At 41.2% G+C, this 24,153-nt stretch overlaps 1 protein-coding gene across 2 annotated transcripts in view; it reads right to left on the bottom strand.

The window, feature by feature from the left end:
• zswim5 (zinc finger, SWIM-type containing 5) overlaps positions 1–24,153 on the bottom strand; it is a 216,825-nt gene that overhangs the window by 28,436 nt on the left and 164,236 nt on the right. For both annotated transcript variants that reach the window (XM_055641632.1, XM_055641633.1), the window contains 2 exons: positions 20,913–21,063; positions 3,792–3,971 (listed from right to left, as the gene is read on the bottom strand). In XM_055641632.1, the coding sequence (XP_055497607.1) occupies positions 3,792–3,971; positions 20,913–21,063 (331 nt within the window). The remainder of the gene's footprint in view (positions 1–3,791; positions 3,972–20,912; positions 21,064–24,153) is intronic.

Raw genomic sequence — 24,153 nt, forward strand, 5'->3', positions numbered from 1 at the left:
CTGGGTGGTGATGGTGGAGGCAGATACAATAGTGACATGTAAGTGGTTTTTAGATAGGCACATGGATATGCAAGGAATGGAGGGAAATGGATCACCTGCAAGCAGGAGGGATTAGGATGATTTTGTATCATGCTCAGCAGAAATATTGTGTCTATGTTCTAACAATATCAATTAACAGGAGGCCAGGGTGGGAAGATGGGTGGTCAGCAGTTTAGTGCAAATAGAGTCATGGGAGCAAGAAGGGTGTTTGAATGAACAAAATAAAGTTTTACTGACCATAGGAACAAAACCAGATTTTGTTCTTGAATATGCTCAGCCTTTGAACCTCCAATACCATTCTTGGTGGACAACGTCAATGATTCAGCATCAACTTGGTAAAAAGATAATTCACATCTCTGCCTGAATGGCTGGCCCCTTGCTTTGAGACTCTGTTCCAGACAACCCCGCCAAGGGAAAGGTTATCCCTGTATCTACCCTGACAGGTCCTCGAAGAATTTTCTGTGTTTAAATGAGTCACAAAGGCTCTTGTGGCCCATGTGCTCTCGGCCTAAACTTGGTGGTGAATGTCTGTCATATTCATTCAAGTCTTAAGTTTGCAGAGAAGAGACTTAAACTAGGGGGAGCAGCCAGAGTACGAGAGAGAAAAAATTGTTCTAACGGCAACTTTGGTCAAAGATAGAAAATACAGTGTAGCTGAGAAATGTTATACAGACAATAGGTGCAGGAGTAGGCCATTATGGCACAAACTGAGATGAAGGCTGAACTAGAGATGGTAAAAATGTATGAATAAACTAAATTGACATTAAGTTATGTGTCCTCAGGTTAATGCTTGGCGATGAAATCATTCTTGGTGCAGTAATATACATAAAAAAATATTGTGAGCATTTAATCTAAACCCAGATTTAACAGATTGGCATGCATTGACTGACACAGAGAGGAACAGAACAGATGGATGAATCTAATAGATTTTACATTTTTTCTCTGCTTCCTGGTTATTCTCAGCAATATCTTTTTGAAATAAATGGCTGTTGCATAACATCACCAGTTCCCTCACTTTTTTTGTTTGCCGATCATATAATTTCATTAACTATTTATTAATAGCAAATGATAACTGACACTGCTTTAATAAATTCACAGAAAGGGTTTAACCTTAACTGGGTGTGCTGTGTCTCTCAAGCAGAATCTCTTTGAAATGTATGATTCTGCAAGTCATTTGTGATATTCAATTAATCTCAAAATTAGAATTCTTCACTTTCACAGCGTGAAAGCTGAAAATAAATTGATGGTGAGCCTTGGAATCACCCGTAACGGAAATGAAATACCTCCTGCAGTCTACGGTAGCACAAATAATGTTCATTAAATGTTCATTAAATGATCAGTGTAATTCCTTTATTTTGTACAATTAATTCAAAAGTACATTCAAATTGTATAACTTTATTACAAGCTGCATTTGCCGAGGTGCAGTAAATCAATATTTATGTATATGAAAATTAAAGTGAAAGCAACAGTTATTGCCTGTTCCCTGCATCCACTAGAAAATTAAAAATGCCGAACACAGCAGAATTTTCTAAACTAAATAACATCTTTAATAAATATACTTAAACACACCTTCAATTTGCTCTTTATATCACCAGTCTGTGGTCCTGAAGTAGCAAAGATTGAAAGTTTACATCCCATGCATGTTGTGAATTATTAATTACATAGATCGATTAATATATCGACGAGAATCACTGTCATACAGTATGGAAACAGGCCCTTCGGCCCAACTTGCCCCATCTACACTAGTTTCACCAGCCTGCGTTTGGACTATATCCTTAAACACCTATCCTATCCATGTACCTGTCCAAATGTTTTTTCAAACATTGTGAAAGTACTTGCCTTAACAATTTCCTCTGGCAGCTCGTTCCATATACCCATTGGTGGATATTGACAAAATGGTACTTTTAATCTACAAGTTTCCAAGATTCTATGCATCTATATAAGGGTGTACAATTAGAATTCAAACCAGGTGAATAAACAAGGTTACAATATAGACTTGGCCTCATAATAATCATCTTAGATTATGAAAGAATTATGAAAGGGTTTCAGACCAGTAGAAATGTCAAACTTCACAATTACCTATACTTAGGATGGATAATACACAAGATGATATTTCCATATGCACTCTTAAAAAGTAAAGCACTTGCTTCAAATCCTTGTAACAATTTTTTTTTCGGATCAGGTCAATTTCCTGCTAGATCTAGGTTGGTTAAGTGGAGATTTCCTGATTCACAGCAGAAATACTGATGAAAATGGGGCACAGTTCATGTGGCTCAATTTGAAAAGTATGCAATCTGCGTATATTTTCCACCATAAAACATTCAACATATATGCAGATGACGATTCTCCCCGCATTTCCATGGGAGGAAATTGAGATTCTTCACTTGTGATCTAAATATTTATTCCAATGCACGATAATGAGAATAATTGTCTCAGTGAAAATAGATATTCGGAGAGAGATGAGAAAAATAATAGGTTAACCGAAAATGGAAAGTAATCAAAATTCATCGTCGTTGTCAAAAATTTCTAAAGGTCGCCAAGACTTTTCCCATGAGCTTTATTGATTGCATTTGTTCGTGAAAATCTATTCAAATTTTTCACCTTGAGCATTTTATAAAAACATAACTGACAATGCACTATACGGCCACCACAGTGAATTAATTTTTCTGTGAATTTGCCTCTATATCCTCCGAACCATTATTTCAGTGTTGAGATATTTTATAGGACATACAACATAAATCAGCGACTTTTTATATAATCTCATTTCCTCTGGCTGAAGTAACTACTTTTCTGAAATAATCACGAGTTATGTTTTTAGTTACCAAGACATAAAATGCGATTTGGTCACAAGGCTGTGAAAATTGGTAGTAACTCCTTGAGCTGCTACTGAGAGCACACGGGCTGCTCCCTAATTTCTGCATTAAAATCTGTACCTTGTACCCAATCTGATAAGAGGAAATCAAAATTTGATCATCATATACTCATACAGAGTGGAAACAGGACCTTCGGCCCAACTTGCCCACACCGGCCAACATGTCCCAGCTATACTAGTCCCACCTGCCTGTTTGGCCCATATCCCTCCAACCCTGTCCCATCCATGTACCTGTCTAACTATTTCTTAAATGTTGTGATAGTCCCAGCCCCAACTATATCCTCTAGCAGGTCGTTCCATACACCCACCACCATTTGTGTGAAAATGTTACTCCTCAGATTCCTAATAAATCTTTTCCCCTTCACCTTAAACCAATGTCCCCTGGTCCTCAATTCCCCTACTCTGGGCAAGAGACTCTGTGCATCTACCCGATCTATTCTACTCATGATTATATACACCTCTATAAGATCATCTCTCATCTTCTTGCGCTCCAAGGAATAAGAGTCCCAGCCTACTCTAATTCTTCCTATAGCTCGGACCCTCGAGTCCTAGCAATATCCTAGTAAAAAAATATTAATTGCCCAGTGGGCTAATCACATAAATGTGCCTCAAAAAACAAACCAAGGCATGGTCTGGGAAGAACTCTGTGTAAAACATAAATTTAGATTCTATTCCAGAGTTAAGAACTATGTTGCAGTTTCCCACGCCCATATTATCAAAATTCTCTTTGACTAATACTAATAGTTGCTTCAAGCTATCCACTGGCACATATTATTGTTTACGCAAATTGACATTCATCTGAGAAATAAACTAATCTTTTCAAAGCATCCGAAACAATTTGTTCCCAACATTCATAGACTCTCTTATAGTCTGTACTCACCTGGATTCTGGTTGGAGCTCTGAGGGAGGGCATTGGTGATGTTGGGTAACTCGTTGCCATAGTTTCCATCTTCGAGAGGACAGACATCCATGTCACTCCACTTCTTCAGTTGTCGGAGCCAGGAGACTTTCTCATCTGGTTTGCAATGAGGGTTCAGTACAATGCACACCCACAGTGCACCTGAAAAGGAAGGAGACAACTCCCAGTGATGAGGCATTTCAATCATTACTGTGTCAAACAATGTACGCTGTGACCTATGAATTGGACACAATGTGGAATGTGGCCCAGCGGCACAGGGAATGGAAGAACGCAAGCAACATCAAGCATTATAATTGAAACAGCTCATGAGGCATTCATTCTTGTAGAACAGTTATCTCTAAAATTGTATAATGGTAATCGTTCCATACCCCATGCCGGTTAAGTATTGTACCTTTCTAGGCCTATCAAAGGCATTCTTGCAACAATCTGTTTCTGCAGATTGGCAGCCCAAAATTGGTTTTATTTGTTCTGAAGAAAGGCTGTTAAATGTCAACCTTCCATACTTCCACTACTTAGTCAGAGAGTGGTACATCTGTGGAATTCACTGCCACAGTAGGCTGTGGAGGCCAAGTCAATGGATATTTTTAAGGTGGAGATTGAAAGATTCTTGATTAGTACCGTGTCAGGGGTTGTGGGGAGAAGGCAAGAAAATGGAGTTGAGAGGGAAAGATAAATCAGCCATGATTGAATGGTGGCATAGACCTAATGGGCTGAATGGCCTCCTATAAGTTATGAATACTTTAATACCCATTGAGTCTTGGAGATACATTAAGGAAGCAAAAGCCTATTTTTCCACTAATCCTATCCTAACCCATTTTATTTCACTTCATTCTGTCCAGGTCTTCCTGTTCTCAGTGAGAATGTGCTCTTCAAGACCACATTCTTTAAAGTTTCACTCAATAGTCACTCGTTTCCTTCCTATTCCAAACCCATTTTTACCAGCATTTGCAAGGATACCATTTCAATTCTTCTGTACCTTCAGTCATACTTGTCTTCAAAACCTATTCATCAGTGAGAATGTGCTCTTCAAGAGCTTAACACCACATTCTTTAGGAAAGCACTCAATAGGGCCATTGACACGCCCTGTCGGCTGCCCTCTTTCCTTTGGAGGACCTAGTTTCCGCTGCACCAAAAAAACCCAGAATATTTGAAGTCCCACCCCAGCACTCCCTGTTTGAAGTTGCCGCAGGCAGACGGTACAGATCCCATTTAAGGACAAATAGACTACAAAACAGTTTTCTTCATGAATACACTTCAGGGGCGATAGACTAAGGGACTGTGAAGGTCGACAAAGGATGGAGGGTTGGGGTGACGTGCACATCGTGTTATTTATATCTGTTAATGGAGTTTCGTTATTTAGAAATGTTTGAAGAGCACTGAACAGCGACATTTTAAATTTCGTTGTACATGGCCCATGTTACAATGACAATAAAGAAACTATTCTTCTATTCGCGGAAGGCGGAGATTTTAATAGATTTTGTTTTCACCGAATTTCAAAATCTGGATTACAAAACACAACATTATTGTCCCCCACCTCTCAAAACATGGGAGGTACGTGTCACCCAACCTCCTCCCCCCCCCCAGGGCTAATGGAATCATGCAGGAATGGGGTACAGATTTTGGATGATCAGCTATGACAATATTGAATGGCGGTGCTGGCTCGAGGGGCCGAATGGCCTACTCCTGCACCTATTTTCTATGTTTCAATGAAACGACCATTTGCATTGTATTTCTATGGCATCAAATCAAATCTATCCAATGGATTCCTTCTGACAGTTACCCGACAAATATTAACACATAACCATATTAGGTTGAACAGTGACCTCGGCTTTAAAAAGCATCCTCAGACAGACCAAAACCTGGAGATCTGATAAGACCTCGACAGGCAGTCCAGAGTTTTCAACCTTGACAGTGAAAGATAACCTCCAAGGGTAGATTAAATTGCGGACTCCCAATAAAATACATTGGACCATTTTAAATGCAAGGAAAGATGATCAAAATAGAAGCTTTATTTTCATCGTTGAATGCCGCAAAACAAAGGGGGGAACACATCATATATTTCAACAGTAATTGATTTATCTTTTACCTCCCTCACAACATGGACCCGCAGCAGTTCGCATAACGTCCGAACAGATCCACGGATGATGCGGTCTCCCAGGTTCTGTACACCGCTCTCTCTCACCTTAACAGCCAGAAGGGGGGGGGGGGGAGGGGGGGGGGGCTATGTGAGGATGCTGTTCATTGACTTTAGTTCAGCTTTCAATACGATAGTTCCCACCAGACTTGCTGAGAAGCTGCTGAAACTGGGGCTTAACACTCCCCTGTGTGCCTGGGTCCTGGATTTTCTCACCGCCAGGCTCCAGGTGGTCAAGATGAGGAGACATATACCCAACACCCTCACCCTGAACACAGGACCCCCCCCCCCAGTGTTGCATCCTTAGCCCCCTACTGTACTCCCTGTACACACATGATGTGTGGCCAGGTTCAGTTCCAACTCCATCAACTTGCTGATGACACTGTGGTGGTGGGCCTGATCTCCGATAACGATGAGAAGGCCTACCGGGAGGAGGTGGCTGATCTGGCACTCTGGTGTCAGGACACCAGCCTCCTCTTGAACGTCACAAAAACTAAGGAACTGATTGTGGACTTTAGAAGGGCACAACATCTGAGGATGTACACACCACTGGAGATAAATGGGACTTTTGTGGATAGGGTAAGCAACTTTAAATACCTGGGAGTCCACATCACAGAGGATCTGACATGGACTACACACACTGCTGCACTGGTGAGTAAGGCATGGCAGCGCCTTTACCACCTCAGGCAGATGAGGAAATTCAGAGTCTGAGGATCCTTCAGTGCTTCTAATTTGGGGCTGTAGAAAGCATCTTGTCCGGCAACATCACAATCTGGTTTGGGAACAGCTCTGCCCAGGACAGGAAGGCTCTGCAGAGAGTAGTGCGGTTGCCAAACGCACTATGGGAACGACACTCGCCCCTTTGCAGGACCTACACACCAGGAGGTGCAGGTCCAGAGCCAGCAACATTATGGGGGACCCCTACCATCCCAACAACGGACTGTTCCAGCTGCTACGGTCAGGCAATCTTCTCCGCTGTCATGCTGTGAAAACAGAGAGGATGAGACGGAGTTTCTTCCCACAGGCCATCAGGACTGTAAACTCTTATCTCACCAGGGACTAATTTACTGAACTAATTTACTGGTGTGCTGTGTCTTTTAAAAATATATATTTTCTAACATGTAATTACTGATTCTGTTCTATCCTGTTCTGTTGTTTTTTGCACAATCCGCAGGCATTGCCACTTTCATTTTACTGCACATCTTGTATGTGTATGTGACAAATAAAGTTGACTTGACTTGACTTGACTTGAAATTAATTATGCCAACATTTTTCTTGAATTCTTATCTGGGAACAGCCATGAGTGGTGCAGAATAGACTGCAGAGTTTAATGCACTGGGAGCTGATACAATTTGTACTGCTGTAATCCAGCTACAATGAACGCAAAGAATAGAATGTATAATAAGTACACCAAAAGTATGGAATTCCGTTGCAGTAGATCATGGAGCAGCCAATACTCATTGTATATATAACCATTTAATTAAACAGATTGCATCACTAAAAGCAAAGTGATTAAGCCCTCATGCAATAGTAAATGCAAATAAAAATTATAATTAGTTATAATGGACATCTGAAAAGTGAACATTATTCAAGGAAAGGTAGAAAAAAATGCTGGAGAAATTCAGCAGGTGATGCAGCATCTATGGAGACAGGGAATGGGCGACGTTTCGGGTCGAAACCCTTCTTCAGACTGACTTATTCAAGGAAATATCTGAAACCTTGAAGTCATTGACAGAGAAGGGGGTGGAACCTAATCTTTGAATCCACGTGACTTTTAAGCAGGTTTATTCCCAAGGACTGGATGCTTTGAGGCTGCCGGCAGCGACTCTCACAACTTCCACGTGCTGCCCTGAAAATAAAAACATGTTATTTTCACCTGGCTACTCCTGTGACATGACCGGGTCAAAACTTTACAGCGCATTTCTGCACTGGCTGGACTATCAAATGTACAGCTGTTTTCAGTTGGCAAAATATCAAATATGAATTGTGCCAAAAATGGGCCGAACAGCAATAGCCCATGTAGAAAAGATTGTACACTGAAGATGCTGGAGCAACACAAAATACTGGAGTAATTCAGCAGGACAGGCAGCATTTCTGCATGGAAGGAATGGGTGATGTTTCGGGTCGAGACCCTGCTTCAGCAGTTCCTTCCTACACATAGAAAAGATTTTAATTCTAAATAATAAAATGATAGCAAAGACTCAGTCAGTAATATATATCAAAAGAAAGCTGCTAATGAATGAGAGTTCCAGCCCTTTTTAATTACTTTTGTGATCACCTTAAATTTGTGTTCATTTGTTACCATCGCACCAGTCAGTCTAATCCATCACCATTTATTTCACTGGAACCAGTTCAAATCTTGGAGATTACAATCAGGTAACACTTAACCTTATAAACTGTAGTTAAAAAGTTCATCTTCTCAAGTCTTCCTTCATAAGTGTTACACTCAATCCTGGTGCGATGTAACTGGCCTTACGTCATTTCAATTTTGTGACGATATTCAACAGAGGCCAAAATAAATGTTGTACATGTTTAACATTTTATGTTGTTACATTCAGTTTCATGGGGCACAAGTTCGAAGATTCCAAGTACCAATTCCATGGCCAATGTGATTACCTCCCTCAGCATAAACAAACTACTGGAAGAAACCTGCATGTCTGTCCTAATGCAGGGACTTGATCCAAAGTGTCAACCATTCTATTGCCTCCACAGATATTGCTTGACCCAATGAGGTTTTTCTACCAGTTTGTATTTGCTCCAGATTCCAACATCTACAGTCTTTTGTGTCTTTGGTCAATTCCCCAAACCTGGGCATGTACACATCAAGATTCAACACCTCTGAATTAAATCCCTACCGGCTTCAAAATAATATTTCCTTCTAATATTCTTCATAAGTTCATAAGTTCCAGGAGCAGAATTAGGCCATTCAGCCCATCAAGTCTTCCCTGCCATTCAATCACGGATGATCTATCTTTCCCTCTCAACCCCATTCTCCGGCCTTCTCCAACATTCTTGACTATGCTATTTTACACCTTTCAACTGCACATTATATTTATCACCTTGATGAATATATCAGTCCATTAAATCAGGCTTTTCTTCATCTTTCATACACATAGTCCCTTGGTTACAGAAAAGACATAACATGCAAAGATCCAATTTTATAAATTACCCCCATATCAAAAATAAGTTCGGCAGCTGTTGTTCCTTTTGAAAAAAATCCATGAACTATAAAGGACACGGAGCTTTTTTCTCTCAAACCAGAAATGGAGTGATTTAGATCAATAATATGCAATGGTGAAAGGAGCTCAGTGATTGTGTGTCATAGAGCCAAACAGCATGGAAACACATCCTTCGGCTCAACTTGTCCATGCCCACCAATTAGCCAACCAAATGAGTTCAATTTCTCTGCACCCAGCCAAGTATTCATTAAATGTCATAATTGTTCCCACCTCTACCCTCTAAACCTTTCCTATCCATGGACCTGTCCAGGTCTTTTAAATATCCGAGTTGTAGCCACCTCCACCACTTCCTCTGGCAGCTCAACCCAAACGCACCACCCTCTGTGTGAAAAATCCACCTTTTCAAATCTTTCCACTTTCATCTTAAACCAATTTACCCTCTAGTTTTATAATCTCCCCTATCCCTGGGAAACAATGATGGCTATTTACCTTAACTATACCCCACATGATGTTATAAACCTCTGGAAGCTCAACCCTCAGCCTCCTGCACTGCAGGGAAAAAGATGTATCCTATGAAGCCCCCGCCATTAACTGAAACCTTCCAGACAAATAACATCCTCCTCCATTTTTTTGCAGCCTTTCTAGTTTGGTGACATCCCTCTTATGGCAGGGTGTCCAGATCTATATACATGACTCCAATTGTAGTCCTACCAACATCTTGTACAGGTATATAATTTATAATTTATATAAGTGTATATAACTACTACACTCAGTACACTCACCGGTGAAGGCAAGAGTACCAAGTGTCTTCACCATTTTTCATAGAATGTTTCCGCACTCAGATTGCTCCTCAGGACCCTATCATTTACTTTGCAAATCCTGTTCTGGCATACCTTCCCAAAATGTAACAGCTCTTATTTATCTGATTGAAACTCAATCTGCCCTGCAGCAGCCCGTTGGCACAATAAATCAACGTCCTGTGGTAACCCTTCCATGTTAGTGGGGGATGAAGGATGTCATTGGCATGGAAAGGTTGGAAAGGTTAGAACTGTTCCTCCTTGAATGCAGAGTGTTATGAAGTGACCTGTTCAAGAAGGGGAGAGGCATTGACAGAGAAAGGTTACTCATTCTGGACAGTGGCTATTGGCCAAAGAACTAAAGGGGGGGAAATCCTTTAAAACCGAGATGAGAAGAATTTTCTTCACGCAGAGAGAGGTGAATCTCTGGAACTCTCTGCCACCAGTTGAGGCCAGTTCATTGGCTATATTTCAAGGGATAGATGTGGCCCTTGTGGCTAAAATCAGGGGGTATGGAGAGAAGGCAGGTACGGGATACTTGGATGATCAGCCATGATCATATTGAATTGCAGGCTCGAAGGGCCGAATGGCCTAACCTAATTTTATGGATGTAAAGGGGAGATGGGTAGATTTTGTTTCCACTGATGGTTGTCAGGATCTGCACCATCCTACGTCAAATGCTGCTGGTGCAAAATCTTGTTCCAGAAATAACTTTAAAAGGGTGTTGGCCAAATATTTAAGGATGAGAAACTGAGAGGGATATAGATAAGAGAATATGATGTGAAACTAAACAGGGATTATTAATTCAAATAGCCAGAACCAGCACACACACGACTGACTATCCCACATTCATTGAAAGAGTTGGTGTGTATTACATACTCCAAGGAGGTCCTCCAATAACCAGCTACTCATGATTTAACTGACTTGTCAGTTTTCCTGCTTGATTACACACTCCGATGGAACATAGAACAGTAAAGCTCAGGAATGGGCCCTTCGGCCCACAATGTTTGTGCCGATCACACTATATCAAGTTAAATTGATCTCATCTGCCTTTATTCGTTGCACTATCATGTGCCTATCTTGAAGACTCTTACATGCCACTATCCTATCTGCCTCCACCACCTCCCCTGACAATGCGTTCCCGGCCCCCACTATTCTCCGTGTAAAAAACGTAGTACCCGCAAATCACCATGAAACATTCCCTCTCTCACCTTTTATCTATATCCTCCAGTGCTGGATATTTCCACCCTGGGGAAAAGGTTCTGACTGTTTACCCTATCTATGCCTCTCATCATTTTATATCCTTCTATCAAATCTCCCTTCAACCTACGACATTCCAGAGAAAGCAATCAGAGTCTATCCAAGCACTCCCTGTAGCTAAAACCCTCTAATATAGCCAGCATTATGGTAAATCCTCTCTGCACATTCTGCAAAGCCTCCACATCTTTCCTGTAACAGGTATCCAGACTACAGCAATACTCCATATGCGGTCTAACCAAAGTCCTGTAGAGCAGACTCTTATATACAATGCCTCTTGCAATGTAAGCAAGCATAGCATACGCCTTTTAGTTTAGTTTAGTTTAGTTTAGTTTAGTTTAGTTTAGAGAAACCGTGTGGAAACAGGCCCCATAGGCCCAACAGGCCTGTGCCGATCAGCAATCCCCACACATTAACACTATCCTACACACACTAAGGACAAATCTTACATTTACCAAGCCAATTAACCTACAAATCTGTATGTCTTTCGAATGTGGGAGGAAACCGAAGATCTCGGAGAAAACCCACGCAGGTCACGGGGAGAACGGACAGCACCCGTAGCCGGGATCAAACCCGGGTCTCCGGTGCTGCAAGCGCTGTATGGCAGCATATCTACTGCGATGTCGCCCTTTACCTATTTGTGGTGTCGCCTTCAGTGAGCTATGAACTTAGACTGCAAGATCCCACCTATACATCAATGCTGTAAAGTATCTTGTCATTAACTGTGCACTTTTCTCTTACATTCAACCTCCCAAAGTACAACACCTCACACCTACTTAGTTAAACTCCTTCTGCCATTTTGCTGCCCGTTTCTGCAGCTGATCTATATCCAGCTTTATCTTCTGACAGCTTTCCTCACTGTCTGCGACTCCTCCAGGTTTGTTGTCAATAGCACATTGATCGCAAAAAGCAGATAAAATAGTTGCCATCCTCTAAACTTTGGCAACAGCATTGCAGTCTGTGTTGCTACTTTCCTGGTATTTTGTTGGTCATGGGACCACAACTAATTTAGTTTCCTTATATTTTCCAAGAATTCTAGTTATACTGCTAGTTGCATGTTACATCACCAATGTAAAGTTTTTAACCACAGTATTTCTTCAGTCACAACCTTAAATGCGCTCACCCAGAAGAAATTCTGTCCTGAGCCTCCTCCACTCTCAGTGAGGCAAAACGCAAATTAGAGGAACAGCACCTCATATTTCGCTTGGGCAGCTTGCAACCCAGCAGTATGAGATTTGATTTCTATAATTTCAAGTAACCCTTACATCCCCTTTCTCTCCGTCCTTTTTCGCCTCATTCACAGCCAACAATGGACAAATTTGGGCTCCACCTTTCCTGGCTCTGATTTGGTCTTTTCATTCCTTTTATTCTTTTGTTCTTGGCATCTTTTCATTACCTCTAGTTTCCCTCACCCCTGACTCTCAGTCTGAAGAAGGGTCTCGACCCGAAACGTCACCTACTCTTTTACTCCAGAGATGCTGCCTGACCCGCTGAATTACTGCAGCATTCTGTGCCTATCTTCGGTGTAAACCAGCATCTGCAGATTCTTCCTATACAGAAATTCTTCCCCTTATGCAGACTGAAAGATCCATGTCATCACAGACTCCATGGGCACACACAGATACAGATTTATTATCTATTCATCCCCTTGCCCAATGAATCGTTCAGCTCTATTCAATTTGTAGATGAATACTAAATAAAAGAGGAGACAGTGGGTCTGTTTCAGGATTGTGCCCACAAATTCTCTGTACATGGTAATAATAATAAGTCAATAGGACTCTGAAGAAGCAGGAGTTAAGGAGTAATTTAAAAAAAAGCAGAAGATAGACACAAAAAGCTGGACTAACTCAGCAGGACAGGCAGCATCTCTGGAGAGAAGGAACGGGTGATTTTTCGGGTCGAGACCTTTCTTCAGATTCAGGTTTAAACCAGCATCTGCAATTCCTTCCTACACACACGTAATTAAAAAAGCCTTCACTATCAAGATCAGAATGCTTTAGTTCAGGTTTTTTTTTTAAAGAGGTAGTATTCTCAGTAAAATTGACTGCAGTTTTTGGAGATTGTGCCATGCAATCCGTGGGATCTATTCCTCTGTGATTAAGAATAGAATTACTCATAGACATAACATGTTATTTTTCACCAACATCCTCTGACAAACATACATAAAGTACTAAGTGATTGGAGTTGTCTACCACTGCAGCCAAGTCCAAGGTCCTCTACCTGAACCCTGTGTGACGCCTCTACCATCTTCACAGGAACCTCTCTCAACTCCAAATTCCCATATTCTCGCTTGCAGGCAGCGGCTAATCTATTATCGTATTCTTGCAAAGTTCAGGAAGAATCCCAGTGGAATGTAAGATAATATTTTGAAAAAAATTAAACTACTCCTTTAAATTATGTACATTTCCAAAAAATACTCATTGTTATAAATGATCCAACATGATTCATCCATTTCAGCTTGCACCCAACTCCAGGTATTACAGGTTAATCTATCAGCTCCTTAGAGTCAGATTGGTTAATGTCCATAACTTTGGATGTGCATTTGTCAGAATACCTTTACAAAATACAACCTACAAAATACCTTTTAGCCACTCAGTATTTGATTCAAATTAATACTAAATCTTTAAACTCTGATAACAGAAACTCTGTTCTGAGAGGGCTTCGAGTCTCATTATTTATTAGGTTGGTTTAGTTTAGAGATACAGCGCAGAAACAGGCCTTTCGGCCCACTCAGTCCGTGCCAACTAGTGATGCCCCACACACTAACACTATCCTACACAATAGGGACAATTAAAACATTTTTTTTTACTGAGGCCAATTAACTTACAAATCTGTACTTCTTTGGAGTGTGGGAGGAAACTGGAGCACCCGAAGAAACAGTCATGGGGAGAACGTACAAACTCCGTATGTTGCAAACTCCCCATGACTGCAGCACCCATAGTCAGGATCGAACCCGGGTCTCCAGCGCTGTATGGCAGTAACTCTACCGCTGAGCCAATGTGCCCTCAAAGGTGCCGCAGAAATCCACCAGGATACCATGATTCAGTCATGCAAGATAATGACAAGAATGTAAAATGAGAGACCAAAAAATACATGTGTAGGAAGGAACTGCAGATGCAGGTTTAAACCAAAGATAGACACAAAATGTTGGAGTAACAGCAGGACAGGCAGCATCACTGGAGAGAAGGAATGGGGGACGTTGCTGGTCGAGACCCTTCTTCCAACTGCCTGTCCCACTGAGTTACTCCACCATTTTGTGTCTATCTTTGACCAAAAAATACATGTCAGGCTTTTGAAAGCAATTAGAGAAAATACGTATTGTTCACTTCTGCAGGAATCAGATGAACATAAGTCTGTGCAAAGTTAACAAATCCCAACCTTTGCTGCAATTAGGACACTACTTTGCTAGATTACAGAAATACATTTTCCCCCCAAAAAAATCAACCTTGGTTACTGGCTATTATTAATGTTTAATGAACCCAGATGCAATGTATAAGTGGAGGCAATATGTGAACAATGATTATAAGTTGAATGTCAGGCAGCTTCTGGTCTTGCTTCACCTGAATCTGGGTAGTGTCAGCTGCAGGAAACATGCAAAGCTAAGAGTCGTGTGTGTGTTGGTGTCATTCCAGATTGTGGAGACGAGCTTGAAATTGTCATGACGTGCCCGAGGACCGTTACACTTTCAAAAGTGCAGTTGTTCAGGATTAATATAAAAGAGTGGTCACATCTGATCACTCCGGTGGAGATTCGATCCTATGGAATTACTTGAAGAATGATAGAGATTGCTCCATGTTCCACACCATCCCCTCCACCCAGCTAACATCTATCTTATACAAGGCGCCAGGCGGAGGAGGGTTCTGCCTGAGCCGGCTGCCTGTCACTTTTCCGGGGTTGCGTCCGTGCCCGAGTAGTGTTAGTGAGGGACTACGCACTGTCCATGGGGACCCTGGGGGATTTCCCGGACTGCTGGGCATTGGGGGGGGCTCAATGCATCTTTGACAAGGATTGTAACATAGTTGTCTTGTAGTCTATTCAGTATATTTGTTTGTCTTGTATTATGGTGGTGGGTTCTATTTTGTTTTACTGTATTGCAAATATTATTTTTAATAATTGAATACATTTTTTGACTTAAAAAAAAAACACAACTATCTCACAAAGTACAAAGTTTGCTGTTTGAATGAGCATTGCAGCAGGATGCAAACTGGAGTCTCTAGGTCAATTTCATTCTTCAGTGCCTTTCCTTGTTGCACACACATTTATTTAACGACAAATGGAATGAACTGCACTTCGTGATTGATAGATCAATGTCAGAATTTATTGACAATAAAAAGTCCAAAGACGTACAGGTTTGTAGACTAATTGGCTTGGTAAAAATTCTAAATTGTCCCTTGTGTGTGTAGGGTAGTGTCATTGTACGAGGATCGCTGGTCGGCGCGGACTCGGTGGGCCGACGGACCCGTTTCCATGCTGTATCTCTGAACTAAACTAAACCACACCTGTAAGCTAAAGCAATGTATTGAATGGCCCCTGGTTTTGAAAGGTGGGATAGGGATGGGAATCGTGGATTGTGCAGGCAAATTGGGAAGGCAGTCAATTTAATACAAGGACTGCCAAGGCACCTTCCTAAAATATGGGTTGAAAACTGAAATCTTGAACCCTCCAATTTATTTAATGTAAAGCCAGACTTGAGCATGAAGTTGCACACACCATCATTTGTAATACTTTCGCCAACTTGTATGTAACTCGAGCGCAGTCATCTTGATTCAATCACTGAAATGAACGGTGGAGGGCAGGCCACTGCATCCTATTCAGGTACTGGGAATACTGTAAAAGGTGACTACAAATCACAGGCAAGTAGATTCAAGTTCTTAAAGAACATGTGTGTACAGTAGAATTCTTCCATAAATAATGAAACAGAAAGCTGCTGTGAAGCATTCCATTAAGCAAATTAAAAAAGGGCTAAATTATCACCAGCCCGCAGACCACAGATGCAATTCGACTATGTCCTGTTGGAACTGTAAATCCTTCAGCCCTGGCCAATGGATTCATGATATTTATGCCACAGTAAAGCTGTGTTGACTGAAACAGAGTCTGCTGTCGGTGAATAATCACCATCTCGTCAAACTGGGTTATGGTATTAATTTTTTGCCTCTCCTTTCCCTTTGCTTGCTGACAGCTTATTCAAAAGACATTCGGAATTGAATGCGCTACCACAGCGGAAGATTAAGGTCAGCTTTTGGGTTCATATTGAATATAGATGCCATTTTTCTCCTGTTACATGTAATTAGGTTTTAATCTTGAGCCACAATACCGCGTTGACAGAAATAGGAGCTATTGGTGTCTAATCTTCACCAAGAAAAATCTGGACAGAATGAAAGGCATTTAATCCTCTTCCACAGATCTCGTTTACATTCAAGTATTATTTTATGATGAAGGTACAAGTAAATTCAATTTTCAGCTTCACAGTAATTTTCGAGGATTTAGATACATTTCCCCAGCTGCACAACACAAGCGGAGTTTTATTTATTTTTGAACTCACACAAAGATATTTGGTAACGTGTAAAGTGGTGATGGAATACTTTTTCTGGGGTCCTTTGTGTTAATCTTTGACTGGTTTTCAATGACAGCTTCAAATTCATGCCTGTCCCTCCCATTCTCACATCATCACCCTATTACATGAATTGTCAGTATCCTCTGCATTCTCCTCAAAACAGTAGTAGTAGTTTAGTTTGTTGTCACGTCTACGGAGGTACCGTGAAAATCTTTTTATTGTGTGCTATCCAGTCGGTGGAAAGACTATACGTAATTAAAATCGAGCCATCCACAGTGTGCAGATACAGGATAATAGGAATAATATATAGTGCAAGATAAAGTCAATTAACGTTGGATTAAAGTCAATCTCCGATTAACGATTGTTCGACAGTCTCCGATGAGGTATGGTAGCTCAGGACCGCTCTCTAGTTGTTGATAGGATGGTTCATTTGCCTGATAACAGCCGGGAAGAAACTGACCCTGAATCTGGAGGGATGCGTTTTCACACTTCAGTACCTCTTGTCTGATGGGAGAGGGGGGGAAGAGGGAGGGATCGTGGTGAGACTCGTCCTTGATTATTCTGGTGGCCTTGCCGAGGCAGCATGAAGTGCCACCAAGCTTTTAATCAACAAGAAGCTTGGTTTTGTTACACTTGGTCCCCTTATCCAAATCATTGAGATGGATTATGAACAGCCTGCACTGATTACTGCAATACCCCGCTTGTCACAGCCTCCAACCAGTAAATAACTCATTTACTCCTTCTCCTCTGCTACCTAGTTCCTGATGAAGGGCCCTGGGCCTAAGATGTGAACTGTTTCTTTCCATAGATGTTGCCTGACTTATCGTGCTTTTCCAGCATTTTCAGCTTTTTATCCGCCCAGATTTCCAGCATTTGCTAATATTTAGATTTTCCTTTTTTCCAACTATATTTTATGTTCAAAACCCAATATTAAATCCCAAGTGCTCCAATTCTGTTCAATGACCTCTTGTGCTGCACCTGATCAAAGACCTTCTGAAAACCAACTGCAACATCCCTTTCACCTTTATCTATTCTGTGTTTTTTATTGGAAGAAAGGATGAAAGGAATTGTGTTGACCTATACTTGCTCAAGAAGGATTTTACTGGCTTTACTTTACACTAAACATTTTCCTCTTATCATCTTTCTGCACACTGTGAATGGCTCGCTTGTAATCATGTGTTGTCTTTCGGCTGGCTAGTTAGCACGCAACTAAAGGTTTTCACTGTACATTGCTACACGTGACAATAAACTAACCTGAAACTGAAGACAATCTTTCACAACGTTGAATCAGCTGGATAACATTCCTTACAGCTCACCATTCAGTTATAACACTACTGAAATAGAACATTGCCATGTTATTTGGGCATTAGACTGGCTCATGGATAGGAATATCTTTGGGGGATATGGGTGAAACGAGTGCAAATGGGACAAGCATACATGGGCATCTTGCTCCGCATGGACATGTTGGGCATAAGGATCTGTTCCATACCCTTGGATGACTGAAAAAGCTGGGTAACATTTCACCATTCAGTTGGTCTCCAACCATCAGTTTTAAAATAGAATGCCTTTATTGAATACAAATACGATTGGTAGAAATGACCACAATTTTATCTTTATAGCATGAACAATACACTGTATTTTGTTATGGATTGTTTCTATTAACGTTACTGGTCATGCATGTTCTCCAGCGCACAAATGGAAAATAAATAGAGCATATCACATCAGCAAGGATGCGGTATGACATTTAAAAGCTTTTGACTCACATTATGTACTCTCAACTTTTAGTACCGTATCTTCTTTTTCTATCAGCTTGCTTGCTTCCTACTTATGTAAATTATTTCTATAAATTTATTATTGTTTTAAATATTAAGAAGGATTTAAAAATCTACATTTACCCATTTCAAGAAAGCACAAAGTGCATTTTGACAACCCCTTATCTTTCTGCTGGGCATTCTCTAGCGATGTTATAATACCTACCTTCAGTGGCGCTGTAGTTCTGCCACTGGCCGTGTGTGCAACTTTGGCACCTTTGGGGGGGGGGGGCTGGATTAAAATGCCGTTTTCTCCTGCCTGTCGGAGTCAAACTTTCTCAGGCTGATCAGCTGCTGAAGAATAATCGATCCGACTTCCGTTCTCGGAAGTTTGTTTTTTTAAATCGCGGCGACAATTTAATCCCTGGAGTAAAATAATAAGATACTTCTAACACCGTCAACGCTGACAATGGGACGGATCTCACGTAGGGGACAAAACATAAGGTAAGTCGTTATTTTACATATAAACTTGCTTCTTAGGATGACTTTAATCCAAATTTCATTGGCGAAAATGTGATTTTGGCTCCATACGAACCGGCAGTGTTTTTCCAGCCGATATGGGGTTCAAATTCACTGCAACCGCAACGTTCCAATCGATCGCGTTCCACAAAAACCCACTCGCACGATGATTAAAATGCCCATTAATTTACGGGAATTAAACATTAAATTACTTCCATTTGGCCTATAAATTAACGACAATGAGATTAAAAAATCATGTTAAATTGTGAATTCTTGTGTGAATGTTATTTGGACACTTAGGCTATTTAAAAATGTTAACCTTTTCTTAAGAAATGGATAGATGTTTAGATCTAGTAATTGTAATTAGCTACAATAAGGTAACTAACTAATTATATGCTTTAATTTCATGTCATCCAAGTAAGATTCTTTCATATTTGTTTCAGAATGCTTCAATCTATAATAACTGAAAATGTCATTGTTCTCTTAATTTTTAAGAAAGTTATGGGCTTTTGATTGTCCTCGATCACAGCTTTTGAGTTAAGTCAATGGAAAAGCAATAGGGAACAAGATGCTAATTTCAGAGTATGAAAATGGCCATAACCTTTTTAATACTGATGATATGAAAGTGTAGGTGTCAAATTAAACTTCTTGTTATGCTTTATCTGATGGGATAAATTGCAGACTTGATTTTTAAAATCTCAAAATTTTGTAACATTGCTACATTCTCCAATCTTTTGTTTAAACAGTCACTTTAGCATCTACAAATCATAACTATCCATCATTTCCTTTGCAGTCTTAGTTTTGTTCAGAGATACAGCGCGGAAACAGGCCTTTGGGCCCACTGAGTCCGCGCCAACCAGCAATCTCACTGAACATTAGTACTATCCTACACACTAGGGATAATTTACAATTTTACTGAAGCCAATTAACGTGCAAACCTGTACTTCTTTGGAGTGTGGGAGGAAACCAGAGCACCCGGGCAAAACACATGCGGTCACAGGGATAACGTAAAAACTTCGTACAGACAACACCCGTAGTCAGGATCGAACCAGGATCGGGCCTCTGGTGCTGTGTGGCAGCAACTCTACCACTGTCACCCTCGTCCTGTGATCATCTGAGGGAGAGGCCTGACAGCATGTGGGAGAAGAGGCTGATGTTTGGATTGAAGAACTTTCATTCAAGTTAGGTCCTGATCAAACCCAGAGAATAGTTTTGCCTTGTAGTAAATGCATTACTTTTCACTTGGATTTTATCATTTAGTTTCATAGCAGATATGAAAGGATCTTAAAACAAACTGCTGTAGGAACTCAGCGGATCAAGCAGCATCTGTGGCAGGAAAGGTATCGAGTCGAGACCCTCCTTGCTATTTCATCCATTTGTTTAATTTTCCTAGGATCTAGAAGCAATTGTTTGCATGCTTTTATCATCCACATGGATATTCTTTCTCCCCCCTGTTACATCCCTGATGTTTCCACTGATCATTTTAATATCGTCAAGTAGATTACATGATGCGGTCTGCTGCCTATCACCCCTGACCTCTGTGTCACTGTGCCTGTTCACTTTCTTTCCTTCGTTTCTGCTCATTTCTCTCCAATGTTATAAAAATGCTTGGCTTCTGGTCTTCAGAGCTGAAGAGTCCAATATGCAACCGGGCTTTTAAAGTTAAAGTTGGTGCAGATCTGCTCTATGCTTCCGAAATAAGAAGTCATCCTTATTTCTTTGCTTCCTGTCCGATTTTATACATTATCCTTTTCGAATGGCAAATGTAGTTTGATACCCGATCAACTGTGTGATCAATGAAAGCAGTTTGAAGAAAGGTCAACATTCGTTTCCAAGGCAGGGGTTAAAGTACTGCATTGATTGCCCGCAGCCTTCTTCTCAAAACACTTACCCAGCTCATCCCAAAGCTGCCGGCATTTGTCTGTCATGCCTGTGCCTTGTTGCCTCCAGAGAGATAGCCGTGGGTCAGCCATGAATTGCTCTGTTATTAATGTCAACATCCTGGCACCATTTGAATCCCTCATCTTCAGCATTTCTCGTACCTACACCAATCAGAAAGGAAATGTGAGGTTGATCCAGAGAACCAGCACTGTACCCAGAGGTCTCCCATACTCTTTGAAGCGCAAAAATTTAACGATTTTAAATTTTTCGAAAAAATTTGCAAAAATGATGGAAAAATAGGAAAAATATTTAAGTGACAGAATTAATGTGAAAATATAGAGATAAAGCATTGAAACGGATCCTTCAACAATTGAGTCCACGCCGAACATCGACACTCATTCACACTAACTATATGTTATCTCGCTGTCCTGTCCACTTGCTCCACACTAGGGGCATTTTATAGAGGCCTATTAACCCTCAAACCTGCACATCTTTGGGATGTGGGAGGAACGCAGAACACCCGGATTAAACCCGTGCTGTCACACGGAGAACGTGAAAACTCCACACAGACAGCACCAAGGTCGGGATTGAACCTGGGTCTCTGGCACTGTAATGCAGCAGCTCTATCAGCTGTGCCACTGTGCTAACGACTGCATAATAGAGGGCTCCACAGTGATGCACTGGTAGAACTGCTGCATAATGGTACTCCTATAATAATAGTTAACACAAAACCGACACTGTACAGGATACTCTGCTAAATCATTATGCAATATCATCAGTTTTTTTTAACATCGACACACTGGGTGGCTACTTTCAGAAGTAAACAAATCAAACATGGAATGCAAGATAGTAAGTGAACCCAGAAGAAAACTAAAAGGACGAAAAAAAAATTGCTTTCATTATTTAGAGGCTGAAAAACATAATTTCTTCTCTCTATAGGCACAGAGGAAATAATGGAAAAGACAAATCTTGATAAGTCTTTCCAAAATTTAGCTGCAGATGTTACAACTCATTCAAAATGGATGTTGGCCAGGATAAAAGTCACCTAACGGGGTGAATGAGGAGAGATGTCATTGGAACAGATGTGAAAGCAAACCTTTTTTCCAGCAGGTCATAAAGATAATATTACAGACCTCCTGACGTGACAATGTAGGAGGTGAGGAGAAATTCAAAATACCACGCCATCAGTGGAAGGATCAAATGGAACAACACGAGAAGGTTTATGTGGTGTGGCACTGGAGATGATTATATAATTAATTATGTCAAAGGCTCTATTTTTGAAGGAGAATAAAAACAAGTTTTCATTATGAAATTTCTCCCCCAGCAACAACATTTAGTTACATCAGTCAACAAGTTTTCATTCTAACCCTGTATGCCAAGATTATTGGATTGCATTTATGACCTTAGATTTTTGTTTTGCATTATTTCAATGTTAATTATTCTCAAAAAGTTCCAGAGTTAATGAATGCTAGTGGGTATCAACAATAATAAAAGCAGATTTGTAAGAATTCTACTCTTTACAGCAATGGGGCAGTCCCTTACTGAGGAGCGCTTACCAATTTTCAAATAATCAACAATATATATATATTTTTAAAGAATTTCCTGGAAAGCTTGGATCGGGTGTGTGTGGCGGGAGTGTCCCGGGGAGCTGCACGGGCCCAATCCACCCGGAGCAACGACTCGTCCCACAGGCCTTGCAGGGAACTGTGGAGAAGCCAGGCAGCGAGGCCTGTTTGGGCTGAAGGAGCCTCAGTGGCGGCGTTGGGAACCTCGGCGGAAGCTTGAGCCTCGACAGCAACGGGATCCTCGGTGGTGCTGGGGCCTTGGCTGCAACGGAGCATCAGAGGTGGCAGCGAGGACCTACCCGGTGGTGGCGGAGCATGGGGGGGGGGGGGGGGGGGGGGGGAAGATAATGGTGACCCGGCATGGGGGCACCTCCGTGAAGAACAATGGAGGACCTGGCGTGGGGGGGGGACCGCTGTGAGGGACGGAGGGAGAACAGATGGGAACCCAGTGAGGGGGGGCACTCTAGTTTAGAATCCTCTGCCCAGGGAATAAGCCGGCCTTCGTTTGTTTGTTTGTTCATCTGTTCTGGTGAAGGCGCTGTGCACACGGCAGCCGACAACAGTCGCTTGTCCTTTTCTTTTTTTTTACTTTTAAGTTCAAGTTTTTCATGTACCTTATTGTGTGTTGTGACTGTGGGCAGGCTAATTTCCCTCCGGCAATGAATAAAGTTTATCTTATCGTATCGTATCATATCGTAAAGACTGCTTTTGAAACTTTAAGTCCCCCTGTGTAACTGAGTATGTTTCATATTAACTTGGACTCAATGATTCAATGAGCCAACAAACCACAAATGCCTCCTTTTAAGCAAAAATGCTGCGGAATTTTAAACTGGCCAGTTCTACAGTAGATGTTTTTAATGGAAATTGGGAAGCTGCTGGAACACAGAACCATAGCTGAGATCAGTTGACCTTCGTGAACTGCTTTGAACACAGTTCTTGTAAATGTGATTCATGTCTCGAGGGGTTGTTGCCTGGAACAAACTTTCAGATGAATCTTTTATTTTACAGTTCTACACTGCTCATCTTTCAGGAAATGTAGTTACTGCAGTTTTATTGAAGATGTGTCTTCCATTACTGTCACAGTAATAGTTGTTCAGGTTTTGATATGGTCAATGGGAAAATGTGCTGTGGTGCTATTTAAGGGAAGATCAGGCTTTACGGAAACAAAATATGGGAGTTATCTACAGGCCCCCAAACAGTAGCCTGGATATTGGGTGCAAGTTGCAGCAGGAGTTAACATTGGCATGTAACAAAGGTAATGCCACTGTGGTATGGGAGATTTCAATATACAGGTTGACTGGGAAAATTAGGTTGGTTCTGGATCCCAAGAAAGAGAGTTTGTAAAGTGCCTCTGAGATGGATTCTTAGAGCAGCTTGTAATGGAGCCTACCAGAGAGAAGGCAATTCTGGATTTAGTGTCGTCCAATGAACCAAATCTAATATGGAACTCAAGGTAAAGAAACCGCTGGGAGGTAGTGACCATAATATGATGTGTTAATTTGCAATTTGAGAGTGAGAAGGTTAAATCAGTAGTGTTAGTGTTGCAGTTGAACAAAGGGGACTATGAAGGCATGAGAGAGGAGCTGGCCAAGGTCGACTGGAAAAGGATCCAAGCAGGAATAACGGTGGAACCGCAATGACAGGAATTTCTGTGCATAATCCAGAAGATGCAAGATCATTTCATTC

The sequence above is a fragment of the Leucoraja erinacea genome, chromosome 10, assembly GCF_028641065.1.
Source record: "Leucoraja erinacea ecotype New England chromosome 10, Leri_hhj_1, whole genome shotgun sequence".
In the NCBI taxonomy this organism is placed as follows: Eukaryota; Metazoa; Chordata; class Chondrichthyes; order Rajiformes; family Rajidae; genus Leucoraja; species Leucoraja erinaceus.